Below are 14275 nucleotides of genomic sequence, written 5' to 3'. Positions count from 1 at the left end.
CGTTAAAATCTATTTAGTTTAATTTTATCTTATACTATCATCACTACTAGCAATATAACTTCTATATTATGTCACAAGGTCATGGGCTGAAAAACTTCTATTGTTAATGGCTACTCATTAACATCCTAATGGTTGATATATCACTAACATATTACAGGACGGTAAGATCATTCCATGAAAGTTACTCACCACTGTGATATTAATCTATAAGGATTTTTTTTAAATGTCACTTATACACTTTTTTTTTTATTTTACCCTATGAACTGAAAGAGATTTAGAACTCTTTAAAAAGACAAAATGTTGTCACTTAGTATAACGGTTTAGCAGTATTCCTCTTTACTTGTAAGTGAGAAGTATTAGGTTCGAATCTCGTATATGGCGAATTTGATACCAAATTACGTTGTCCATTGTGTGGTTTAGACGAACTTCTCCTCCTTTTAGTGTAAAATATCTTTGTGCTCAAAAAAGACAAAATGGTTGAAAAACCCCAAAAGGTCCCTAGTTAATAAAAATCTCAACAAGAAGCAACTAAATATATTAGGGCCAAATTAGTCATCCTAATAATGGTTTGAAAATTCCAAAATTGCCATTGATTAATGAATAAGCAATTAAATATATTAGGGATAAATTAGTCATTTTAATAATAAGTTGTTATGCTTTTTTTGTTCGAGGGCTTTGTTGGACTTGTTTAAAGAATTGGATGAAGCTTTCGTGCCCCCTGCTATGAGTTTCCAAAAACCAGGCCCAAAGCATCCCGACTAGGGAACAAGTCCTAGGCAACGCTTTTCTCTGTCGGGATGCTATGTTGTTCTTCTAGCGGCTCTAAACTGTTATTGTCAATTTTGTTGAATGCTTATGATGGGGCAGTTGTAGATTGAAGAGCTTCCCGCATGAATTAAAATAATTCATGCGGCGGCTTGAAGATGATAAAGTTGACACATTTTGTAATTTATAATAATTGAGCTTCTCATGAAAGCTTGAAGTGTGGGAGTTAAAGATCCACAAGTTTAGCAAATGAGAGTGCATGAGTTTTCTTTGTAGTCAAACTTGAATTTATAAGAAGACTTTGTAAGAAATTTTAGTACGGGTTGCACTTTTGGTCGTGGTGGTTGGATGAGGTTTCAAAGGTAGAAAATGAGTAGTGAAAGGAGAAAGATCATAACACTCTGATAGTGCTTCATGTCCAAATTTCCCTTGAAAGGCATGAAGGTTTGTGTGAGAACCTCTAGAGAAGTCGCGTATGCTTGAACTCATATGTAGTGATGAAACATTTATTGTGGTCGTTTGTCTTGTTGGAAGTAAGCTCTTAAAGCCACTCATTTGATGTAATATCTTTCAAAATACTTATAATGTTAAAATCTTATTGTTTAACGGAAAGGCAAAACTTATTGTTAATCATTATTTATTGTATCATGTGTTTAAGCAATAACATAATCTGAAAAATGCATTCAACCTAAGAGAGAAGTGATCTAAGTAAGTTAGATTAACGAGACACTTCTCTTATGTTCATTCGTAAAACATTCCTAGCCATAAGATTGTCAATTAGGCATTGACAATTCGCTAACGTTAGTATGTGTTATGTTAACTCAAGCGAAAGTATGACTAGTATCAAATCATTACATGTTAGACATTAAGACAAACACATAGATGCTCAAAAAGGTATTGAGTATACTAAACAACAATCAAGAGAGAGTTCAAACATACATGTCAAGAAATGACTCATAAGTTGCAATAATGCAAAGTAGTTATTTGACTTAAGGCATTAGACAATCTCCAACCGAGCCGGCCATAGACCAAATGATAGCTTTTTTTTACACAAAACTCATCTCCAATGAAAGTCTGGGTCAAAAAACATTAGGACTCATTGGACCAAAATTCAGCCATATAACCAGCGGGTTACCCATTCTTAGCCAACCAACCAGCCCATTCAGTTAGGCCCAGCTGGATTTTTTTTTAAAGACGAAATTTAAAAATAAATTAAAAATTCTATTTTTTTCCTAAAAAAACCTAAGACATTTCTAAGCAATTTCTCACATCCTTTTCACCCTTCCATACTATCTTACCTCATTTTATTTCAATTCTTCACATTCTATTCACCTCAAACACTATTTTCCTACACCCTCTCTTACCTCTTCCAATAATCTTTCCTTTAATTTCTTTTCAATAATTTTCAAATGACCACATCTTCAAGTGGTACTAAAAATATGTCTGGAAACATTATTTTAATATGGTAGTTTAATTCAATTAACCAGTAAACTTAAAGAACAAACTTAAAATAATAAATTATTGAGGGGGCTAAAAACTAGCCCATTTCGGTTGGAGATGGTATATAAATATGGCTTGGCAATGTTCATTAAAAAATAGTTTTTTGCATGGCTATAATATGGACAAAGGTTAAACATAGCCCTTTTAGTTGAAGATGGCCTTATAATTGTCTAGTGGTTAGGTCCTTGATCTTTGATTGTGTCAAAGGCATTCCATTGAGAATGACCACGACATTATTGGGGTTAAGCTACCTGATCATGTAGGCATGTGAATGCACAACAAAATATCTCTAACCTTCCATGGTAGAAGGATAATACTTTGAGATATGATTTAGAAGTCTTTCGTCTAGGCATATAAATGACATTTAGGAAGTACGTTCCAAATCACATTCAATAGAATCATATAGAGAAGTATCACATTGGATAGTAGACATGAAACAAACTATCGAGTTTCAATACACAATCAATTGTTAAGAGTTATAGTCACAAACTGCCTCACTAATTGGGACCTAATGAATTTTACATCGAGGAAGGATGAATGTGAAGAAATATGAGTTGGATAAGCAATTAAATAGTTTAATTGATCATGCTCAAGATTAATTACTCAGCTAATTAATCATATGAAAGGTTTGTATAGGTTTTTAAGTTAGTTTAGGGTTTCAAGACCTAAACGGATTTTGCTACACTTAGCACATAGAGTTAACGTGTATGACAACTAAAATAAAATGAGCAATTAGCCCAACTAAACAAAGATGTCAGCCAAGGTAAGAGGAGTAGACTTATTACAAATTTGCCAATCAAATGAAGGGAGGTATAAAAGTGACTTTATAGCATTTCCCTCATTAAGGTTTCTTTAGGGCAAAGAGTGAAACATTCTCTCTCTACATAGGGGTCAGCCACTTTGAGGAGTTTTAGTAGCATCAAAGCTCATCCAAGTAATCCATCTTTTTTCACACCACATTCTTGGTGTGGAGACTTAGAGATTTGCAACCTTGCAAACTTTAGAGTTCCTTTCCTCAAATCCTCAAAGAGCAAATGAGAAGCAAAGAAGCAACCATCCAAGGAGAGAGAACATAAACACAAGGAAACATTCAAGGAGTTAGGAGTGAACTTAAAGGTCATCCACTTGGGTGAATCCCTTTTGTAATCAAGGATAAGCTTCAAGGGTAATGAAAGCTCTAACTCTCTCTTCTCTTTAATTGGTAAAGAGTTTTATGGTTCACCATTCACTAGGCTTTGAAAGTCATGAGTCATATAATTGTTTTGAGTGCATGTCTACTTTAAGGTGTTAATATGTATGTTTGTATGCCAATACTTTTGGATGTTTTTACTTAGGACATAATTTTTCCTTCATGACTCTTCCAAGTGTCCTTATGGCTTGAAGTCCGTGAATCACTCATCAAGCAACTGTTATATGTCTTCAAATTAGATGGGTTGTCTTCTTGCTTACATCTATGTCGCTCTGCAGTTTTGCGGTGGTCTGCGCTTTGCTTCCTCATACTGCTGGATTAGAAAATTAGTAGAGCTTGCTTCCACCGAACCGACGTGCTACCTCATCTTCCTAGATGGTTCAATGACTTGAGACTTTTTTATTATGAACATTTCCTTCGAGATCGAGCTGAGTTTGGACACTTGCCATGGACTTAAGAAAGGTAGGCACCTGTCACGCCCATACCCGCGAATAAGGACTATTCACAAGCTAGGGTGTGAGCTATATCTTAGCTATAGAAATAAATTCTACAACCAACATATGGTGGAAAATAAAATAAAATTATAACAATTACACCATACATCATATAACAAAATCTTACATAAAATTTGTAGAATACGTAGCGGAATAACAATAGTGCACAAATTAATTCACAATAAAACCTACCAATTAAATAATAACAAAATTGTAAAAATTGTTTCAAATACATAAAATATATGCAAATGATATGGATGAATGTACTCACTCCCTTCTAATCTCGCTAACACACACTTAAGGCATCCAAGCTTGCACGTCCCATACCATGCTTATACCACTTGGCTCCTAATACCTTAGAATATAAGTTAACTCTTGTTCACCCCTTAAACCCAATTTTTGTAATTAATTTCTCAGTTTCACTTTGTTAAATAGGCACCTCCCCCGATGCCCTGTTGTATATTCAAGTCATTCCTCCGACGCCTGACATATACAAGGTTCATTAATTCATATTCAAGGCACTCTCCATCCCTTGAATATCTTCTCAACTCAAACACTTTACGCAAGTGAGCACTTGACACAACCCACAACTCTTTTTATTGATTCGCAATGCATATGTGACACACCTCGACCCAAATCGAGGCATGCTGACCATCACGTGAGGGAGACGTAGCCATAAGCGCGGTGCGATTTGGGTTGGGGTGTGTCAATTTGGTATTAGAGCCAATTCTTGGTCTGATGTGTGCCGACGAGGACGTCAGGCCCCTAAGGGGGGTGAATTGTTACATCCCACATCGCTCAGGGGAGTGGATCATCTAAGCCTTATATGTATATTCTCATCTCTACCTAGCACGAGGCCTTTTGGGAGTTCACTGGCTTTGGGTTCCATCGGAACTCCGAAGTTGAGCAATTCGCGCGAGAGCAATCCCATGATGGGTGACCCACTAAGAAGTTCTCGTGTGAGTTCCAATAAACAAAACCGTGAGGGCGTGGTTGGGGCCCAAAGCGGACAATATCGTGTTACGGTGGAGTCAAGCCCGGGATATGATGGGGGCCCAGGCCGGGATGTGACAATCTGTATATGTACTGTACATAAAGATTGATAATCACTTACTCACCACATGTGAATATTAGCATAGAACAAACTAATTAGTAACCAATGTAATCATATTTGATGCTATCATTTAAAATATTGATCATTAACCAATCCATAGAATTACCATTGTCTTGTTCACTTTCGTTTATCTACTACTTGTTATTATTTAGACAAGAATTAGACGTCCATGTTAGTGAAGAAAATCAAAAGTGAAATAAACGTCTCAAAAGCGACAAATGCATGAAACCATGTTTCTAGCCCCTTCCAAACCTCATTTTTTATTTGTTATTTCAATCCATCACTTCCTCTTCTTCTCATCTCATTTCTCTTATTTTCTTACTCACAAACCTGCTCATTTTCTTTCACCCGACTGTCCTATTCCTTCCACCCAACACTCTACCCTTTAATGTTTTTTTATCATCATTTGCTTCTCATTTTCATTCCCTCGAGAACCATTGCATACTAGCCTAACCTTTTTCTTTGAAATTTCCATCTCATTTCTTTTATACAACCTGACCCCCCTTTTCCTCCACCTCATCTTCCTCGTCCTCTCTCTCTCTCCTCAACAAACACCTCATCTCCTTCTCATCATCTCAATATGTCAAAATTGCATAACTAAGGTGGTGATAGTTGGCAGGAATGGATAAGGCACATGGAACCATTCTCATGGAAGCATAGTCACGGTGTCATCCATCATCTCGTTCATCATGGCTGCCATTGGTGAGTGTGACTGGCCAAACGTAGCAGTTGTTGTGTCATGGTGGTGGTCAGACACAGGTGAAAAGATGGAAAAGGCAAATGTTGGTTACCTAGACTGTTTATGTATAAAGTTGTAGTTCATTTTGAAACTCAATACCATTCTATTAATAATGGTTTGTCAAAATTATGGTTTGGGATTTGAAGTGAAGAATTGGCTTTGAGATTACGATGAAAGCTTGCAAATATTGTAATAATGAACACAAAGATTTAAGTGGTTCACCAAATCAGCTACGTCCACTAGAGTTGCATATGCATTTGTGTTTTCACTATATGAGAGAGATTTACAAAAAATACAATGAAGATGGCCTAGAGCCTTTACATAAGGTAAAAGGAAGGGATGGTGGGGAGAGTGGTCTGAGAAGGAGAGATTTTTCTTGTTGCTACTAGGTTCTTGCTGATGTGTGTTCTTCCTCCCATGTTCTTTCCTCTCTGCCTCTATAGAGAAAGAAATGGAATCCTCAATTAAGCCTTTAAGGACACATTTCAATTCTTTTGCAACACTTAGACATCAATATTGGAAACATTAGTAATTAATCATGATTATAATCATTACAATGCATGTGGACAAATACATAAAGGCCACATCCAAACTCTAAGGGATATAGAATCCCACCTCTCTAATTTTGGGGTATGAATCATCACCATACATTAACTCAACTTGCCACTTCACTATTTGGTTAAATATTAGACCAACTCTAGCTAGATTATCTCACTTCAAGCTTAACTCTTCAACTCCTTGTTGCTAACTACATTTTAAACTATGACCAAAAAAGGCTAGTAAGGTGAATCAGTTTTATTGGCACGTAAATCATAAATACAAGGCCTAACAATTCAGTCTACAAATAAACATTTCCAGTACAAATACAAAAAGAAATCTTACTTTGTTTATCGTATCAAGTGAAATATATATGTATTAGTTAACTAATGAAGAAAAGAACTTGGTAGATTAAATATTAGGGACACAAATTAAAATACTTTGATACATACACACACACACACACTTTTTTTTAATACCGGTATTACAATCTAACATTCTTAAAATAAATTTCGTCCTCGAAATTTGTAAGACCTTAATCGTTGTATAAGGTAAAACAAATCTGAAAAGACGTAGAATATGTCACAAATATTATAGTAATAATTGAAAACATTGATGAAGTATTTAGATAGAGTGGTTGCATGGAGACTACCCTTCTATGTCATGTGGATTGCAATTTTCCAATTTAGGTCTTTAATCATGGGTTGGGGCGTGACAACACGTTGGAACAGAGTCCTAGCTTGGAATGAATATTGATGGATGTTTCGCTACTCGATCTCCTTCTCTGTTTGTTGGATGTTCTTTAAGCTTCTGCCTTTGTTGCTGATAAATGAGAACTATGTCGTCCGCGACTTATTTTCTTGGACTTCAGCGAAATAGGGACTCTTGCTCAAACTTTTTTTAATTTGCTAAGCTAAGATCAAGGTCTCTAACGAGATTAAGATGAGCAATGATTTGATTGAGAATCCTCGTCTGCTAATGAGCGCCAAGTCTACAACTTGCCAAGAAATAATTTCCAGATGGGTAGATCCCAAGTGGCATGCTCTGGCTCAAGTTTGCTAGTAGACACAAGATGCACTGTGGGCAAAAATCCACTGGAGGTTGCAATGATGTGTTAAAGCTCATGGGAGCTAGGGTTTCTAAATCAACGGACTCGACTGCGAAATTGATTTAGCTAGAACCACTCGATAAAAAAATTTGGCTGAACCAGTGGTAGCACATTGATAAGTGGTTACCAAACTGGAGGTGGTTGTTCGGCAGTAGTCGGCCAAACTAGCTAATACCACAGTAACCACGATAGTGGTAGGATGATGGTTGTGTGTTAATAATTGTAATGGCCATTTGGGTCTTGACGAAATCGTGGCAATCCTGTCTCGTGGTGAAAGTGGCTACAATCCTTGAATAAAAGGTTTTGGCAGGGGCAATAATCAATGAAAATCCATATTCACATTCTGAGGCCTCATAGATTCCATGGCAATCCCAGATTGCGAGGATTGATCATTATTGTTCTTACTCGTAGTTCTTCGCATATCCACCTTAGGTGCTCGATGTGAACAAGAACGATGAGCGACGAACAAAGAACACTGAAGAAAGCCTTTTAGGGTTTAGTTTGTTCACTCAAATCTTTAAACACACGTTAAATATGTCTTAATTTTTCATGAAAGTACCAATTTGTGGATGCAAATTCTTACACAACTGAATTGACGAAAATCCACTTTTAAGAGAATAAACATCGTTAGCTTAATTAACGAACCCCTCGAAAAAAAAAAAAAATTGGGCAAAGTGTCTGCCAAATGATCTCCGATGCCCATGTCAGAAAAAGTAGTAGATAGAAGAAAACTTGAGAGAGTTTTGAGCAGTTAGTGGCGATTACCGTTTCCTCTAATTGACTTGGCTATTTACAAGGAAAAACCCTAGTAGGTAGCTAGAAACAAAGGTTGAAGTGAATAGCATACTTGGAAGACCTTGATAATGCAAACCAGTCTCCGCAGTCCTACCAACTAATAATCATGAAGGTGATTGTTTTTTTTTTTGTCAAAGTGAAGGTCATTGTTAGCAAGAGCGCATATGTACCAAACACCTAAAAAATGACTATGTAGAGTCCACATGACCGGTTAAGATAATACTTGGGTACTAACTATTCAGTACCCAACATTTACTGACCTCCTAATAGCCCAATAAAATAAAGACACATGTCCATTTTTAAGTTTCTAACCATACAACCAAACATTCCTTATTCTGCAAACCAAACATTCTTCTTCTCCCACATCGAACACTGACTCCCTTCTTTTCTGGAGACGCACCCGCAACCCTTCTCTTCTCTGGTGACCCCAATCCCTCTTTCATGCAACCCACCCCAATCCCTTTCTTCTACAGGACTGCAATCGTCGTCATCCGTTATTGACAACGACAATGATTGCAACTTGTCATCATCAATTCGGAGAGTCGCTTTTATCATTTGATCTCAACCTAGTGATGTTTGTGGCGACGAGCAAGATCCTGAAGCCACATTTTGTGCCATTAATTAATATGGATCTCCATAGTGGTTGCAATCAATGGGTGAAGAAGAACCTCAAGGAAGAGCATGAACCTCTTTTTTATAAAGTTAAATCGTATGGGTTCAATTAGACGGGTAATAGCTTTTGTGAAAGATTTGCAATGTCTTTGTTGGTCTGGAGGGAGTCAGTAAATTTTGGGTATTGAACGGTACCCAAGTATTATCCGACTGGTTATGGAGTCAGTAAATTTTGGGTACGGAACGGTACCCAAGTATTATCCGACCGGTTATGGTCTGCTGACAGAATGGATTATGGGTGGCTTGGAGAATGGATTATGGGTGGCTTGGAGAATCCAAGTATGTGTAATGGACGGCCCGAATAGTTCATGACCCGCACCGTGGTGGCTCGGACAGCCCATGGTAAAAAATGATCGGTTTTCTTCTAAGCCGTTAGATTTTAATCTAACGGTAGCCAAATTTTCTATCGGCGCATGTGTGCGCGCACGAGAGAACAACTCAGAGAGAAAGAGATCGGAAGTGCAATTTGGGGGTTCTTGTTGTTGTAATCACTTTTCCTTGGCTCGTGAAATCTCAATCTCGCAGTTGGGGGATCCTGATTCCTGACACCACACAATGGCGTACGAAGACAATCCGTAAGCACCGCTCTCGCAAACTTACGATTAGGTTTGGGTTAGGGTTTTCTTCGATTCCCTGCATCTAATTATCCTTATTGTTTCAGGTACCGTGACGAAGATGGGGAGCCATTGATGGACTACGACGACTTTGGAGCTGGTCGCGACCCGTCCCCCGAGCCCCTCCAAGATGACGTCCTGGAAGATAACGACGATTGGCCCGACCGAGGCCGGTCCCAGACCCCCGTCCACGACGATCCATCGTCGTTGAAATCGAAGCCGAGGAAGCGGCTGATCAAGAAGAGCCACGTGGGAAAACTGCCTGTGAGCTCCGATTTGGTGGACGATGACGGAGATGGCGACGAGGGCAATCGGAAGAGGTTGAAGAAGGAGAAGAGGCATAAGGGGGAGAAGAGGGGGTCCAAATTTCCCAGGAGATCCTCATCTGACAAGGCGGCAACGGATGGTGAGGTCAAGGAGATGTGGGACACCATCGCCGGAGGCGATTCTGAGGTTGTCATAAATAGCAATTTGTTTTAAATACTTGTTCGATTGTTTGTTTTTAATTTATTTTATGTTTGAATTTTATGCACTTTTGTAAGATTAATTGTTTATATAGAAAAATGTATTGGTTCTTGCGTTTGCCATTTTCAACTGAAATTTTTTCCATTTGAATTGCGGTAAACGCAATTTGTCAGTATGAATCTGAATTTATAGCTGTATTATGCTTCCTATCGGAACTTCCTAAATGTTTTCTCCTCTTCAATGGAATAGGATGATCAAGAAGGTGTCAGGAATTATGATGACGACAACTTTATAGATGACACTGGTGTGCATCCTTCTGATCGGTATGGAAGTGACAACGAACCACGTTCTCCTAGTCACCATCCTCAGGTTTGTTTTTTTTTTTTTCCCTCTTGTTCTTCTATCTATATGTAATGAAACAATGCCTTGTCATGGAATTTAAATGCAAGATGTAGTAGAGCTTCGGTTAATTGACAGTGTTTCTTGCCTTCAACTTATGTAAGATACCACATGTCACAACTGATGACTTACCATATCACGTACTTCTTTGACTAGATTGATTATTCCCATATGTTTACTAGATTGTTTATTCCCATATGTTTTTTGTTTTAATTTTTCTAGGCTGAAGAGGGTGAGGAAGATGATGAAATTAAGGATATGTTTAAGATGGGTAAGAAAAGGAAGAAGAATGAAAAAAGTCCCGCAGAAGTAGCATTCCTGGTTGAGAAAGTCATGGCTGAGCTCGAAGTTACAGCGGAAGAGGATGCAGATTTAAATAGACAGGGAAAACCTGCCATTAGTAAGCTCAAGAAGTTGCCTCTTCTTACAGAGGTCCTGTCAAAGTAAGCTGGCTGCACGTGATCTCTCTTGCACCACATATATGTATAATTTGTAAGAATATCCCCTTAAATTTTACTGTTCATACAGGAAGCAGCTTCAACAAGAGTTTTTAGACCATGGAGTGTTAACTCTACTGAAGAATTGGCTTGAACCTCTTCCAGATGGAAGTTTACCAAACATAAATATACGTGCAGCAATTTTACAGATTTTGACTGATGTATGCACTTCTGTCACCTTTGTAGTATGTGAAATTCTGTAAAGGTTGTCAACAGTAGGACCTTAATTCTTGTATCTGTTGTGCAGTTCCCTATAGATCTAGAGCAGTATGATAGAAGGGAACAACTGAAAAAGAGTGGTCTTGGAAAGGTTAGGTCATTTTGCGTTGAAAAAGCATATAAAGGTTTGTCAATCCGTGTGTCAATTTTGATTTATTTACTTTGTTCTTGGCAGGTCATTATGTTTTTGTCAAAATCTGATGAAGAAACAACTTCCAACAGAAAACTTGCCAAGGAATTGGTTGACAAATGGGTAATTTACTAATTTTATATGTCCTCTAGTACTTACCTTCTGTTGTTCTACGATTTTATCTTTCTCTTACAAATATGTGGCAATCACCCCCTCCCTTTCTGCAAATTTATTCTCCTTGGTAACACTGCATTAATATGTATATATATATATGTGTGTGTGTGTGTTTGTGGGGCTCTAATCTGATATATCCTACTGGAAGGGGCAGTGATTGAATAGTTTTTCTCCTTGCCCGAGGATCATATATAGGAGATCCCATTTCCATTATTTGTTGATAAATTTGCCTCGAGATTCTAATTCTTATACCTTTTTTAGTTAATGCTTACAAAATGAAATTCTTTTGTACTGCCTTGAATGACTTTGACATTTTTTTTATTGCACATGACTGCAGAGTCGACCTATATTTAATAAAAGTACAAGGTTTGAGGATATGAGAAATGTTGACGATGAGAGGGTTCCATTTAGAAGGCCAACAATGAAAAAGTACTGAGACTTTTTTTTCATCACAATATCTTATTGCTACTATGGTTTACACAAATCCATGGTGAACTCAATATAAATTTCTCTAAATTTAGCGCATTACTAGTTGGTTTTCTTAAATTATCCTTTGTATTTTGTTACACAGGCCAGTGAGTAATGGCACAGGAATGGAATCTAGAGATGATGTGGATGAATTTTCAAGGTAAATTTTGAGGATAGATTAGGCATACTTCAGTGTTCATTCTAATCCTGGTGAATTCAGCTTCTATTGCTGGCTTATTTGCTATGCCAGTTCTGTCTAAGGTGCATTTCTTTCAAATTTTAATTTTGACTTTGGTACAGGGAAAGAAAATCTGGCCAATCATCTTCTCGGCAACATGCCTCAAGGCCAGAAGCGACGCCAATGGATTTCCTGGTGCGGCCACAATCCAAGATTGATCCTGATGAAATTAGGGCCCGTGCTAAACAAGGGATACAAGATCAGCACCGTATGAAGGTACGCTTTTTTTTTTTCCTTTTTTTTTTTCCGATTGGTAACTATCTGAAAATTTTGAATAAAAAGGATGTGCTGATTAGTTGGCATTTGAGTGCGCATTATTCTATACATTTACTAGTGCTGCCAACGATCTGAAATGGAAATCTTTTATGTATAAAAACTTTTCATTTTAGTGGTTGAAGTAAGTACTTGAGGTTTTTATTCATATTGCGCTGAAGTTAAAATTGAATGGAGCTTCATTTGTAATTTTCTCCCAATTTGTTTAAATTTTGGAGACGAGCTTTTGCCCTCGTTTAAGATTTTCTTTGAGCTTCAATCTTCATTCTTTCAATGGCTGAAGGAGTTGTCCCATCTTTGTTTGTTGGTTTATCTCGGTTTTTCTTAAATGATTTTCCTTTCTGTTTTGAACTTTTCTTTGAAAAATCTTCATTGATATAATAATTGAAGAAAAGGTTATTTTTATTTGGCAGATGAATAGGAAGTTACAGCAGTTGAAAGCACCAAAGAAGAAGCAGCTACAGGCCACAAGATTAAGCGTGGAGGGTCGTGGTATGGTCAAGTATTTATAATTTTACCAAACATTCAGATATATTGCTGTACTCCGCCACCGTCCAGGGTGCAATACAATACTGCAAAGTGCATTGTGCCTACGTACTTTTATGTCACAAATATTCGCATTTCTTTTGCTTGAAGGTACAAAGTTATTGATTAATCTTTTTGACTGCGAAGTTTCTAGTTCTTTTTCGCTTTTCAAGTTTTTATTAAAGCCAGATGATTTATCCATTGGGTAGTAATTAGCCCCAAGACAAAGCTGTGTAGCGGCGTAGAAACTCCCTCTTACTCCAGGTATAGGGCTCATGATGGGCGTTTCCGGTCAGTTCATTCCTAGTGTAATGACCGGTTTCAAAGAAACCCCACTTTCTGGTCAACTAAACCCTGTTTCTATCTTTTCTTTTGTAGTGGTTTATGCTGTACTTTTCAAGCCCTAGCTCATCTCTTGGACTTTTTAAGATCTAGCACTTATCTGGGCAGATAATTCAAATGAGAGCTGGGGAAAAGTATCCGGTCGTGGATAGACTTGAAAATTAAACCCTACGCGGGTTCCATGTAACCAAGTTGATCAGGGCAATGAATTGTGAATCCATGTCGTTCGTTCTCTATTTGTAGGTTTTTTTTTTTTTTTTCTCATTGTGATGGTAACTCTTAGTAGGTCGAGTAAAGATTAATAATGAACCATCATGGGGTGGTCCAGCGGTTGCAAACGAATTTCAGGACGGTATTCCACACGGCACGTCTTGAGTTCGATACCTGTTGTTGGTGAATTGCACGATAGTGGTCAATGGGAGGTTGAAATGCCTTTGTGAGTATTTTTGGCCTCCGTAAAGGTGGATTGTTATAGCAAAGCTATCAGTTGGTCATTTAAAAAACAAAAAAGAAAAAAAAAAGTAAAGATTAATAATGAAGCTGATGGAGCTTGCTTGTTAAGCAATCAACCAGTTTCTATAGTCACCAACTCCCATTTCTTTCCTTTTAGTTTGGTTGTTCATCGAAACACTTATGCTAGATTTCTTGCTAAATTGAGCATGCAACGCACATAGGCTTAAGTTTAAGAGGAAGTTGTCTTCTCACTCTAACAAGTAACCAAAGTAAGCTACTTTTGTTGGTGAATCGTTAAATATCTTCTACTTTATTATTGTTGGTGAATTGTATAAAGCTTCTAGTTATGTAACCTAAGACTGGAACTGCACCAGCCGTGCCTGTCGATGGTGGATCTAGGAAAATTTATTGGAGGGTTATCTGTAAAAATTCGTAACAAAAGACTTCACTCATAATTTTGAAATAAAAAAACATTACAAGTTACAATTGTCTCGACGGCCTCCATCTCCTTCAGATTGGATTAAAATCGAATGATGCCTTTGAGGATGCTGGAGCCGTGGGTGGT

At 37.5% G+C, this 14275-nt stretch overlaps 1 protein-coding gene across 1 annotated transcript; it reads left to right on the top strand.

Annotated features, from left to right (window-relative positions):
* Positions 1–9344: 9344 nt before the first annotated feature.
* LOC126625876 (protein IWS1 homolog 1-like) lies at positions 9345–13061 on the top strand. The gene is made up of 11 exons (XM_050294991.1): positions 9345–9488; positions 9575–9980; positions 10242–10361; positions 10614–10834; positions 10920–11049; positions 11136–11198; positions 11283–11360; positions 11749–11840; positions 11983–12039; positions 12180–12333; positions 12804–13061. The coding sequence occupies exons 1-11, from the start codon at positions 9469–9471 to the stop codon at positions 12900–12902; spliced, it is 1440 nt and encodes a 479-aa protein (XP_050150948.1). The 5' UTR covers positions 9345–9468; the 3' UTR covers positions 12903–13061.
* The last annotated feature ends 1214 nt before the right edge of the window (positions 13062–14275 follow it).

The sequence above is a fragment of the Malus sylvestris genome, chromosome 6, assembly GCF_916048215.2.
Source record: "Malus sylvestris chromosome 6, drMalSylv7.2, whole genome shotgun sequence".
In the NCBI taxonomy this organism is placed as follows: Eukaryota; Viridiplantae; Streptophyta; class Magnoliopsida; order Rosales; family Rosaceae; genus Malus; species Malus sylvestris.
Note: the sequence above shows the minus strand (reverse complement) of the source record. Positions and strands in the feature narration are given on the sequence as shown.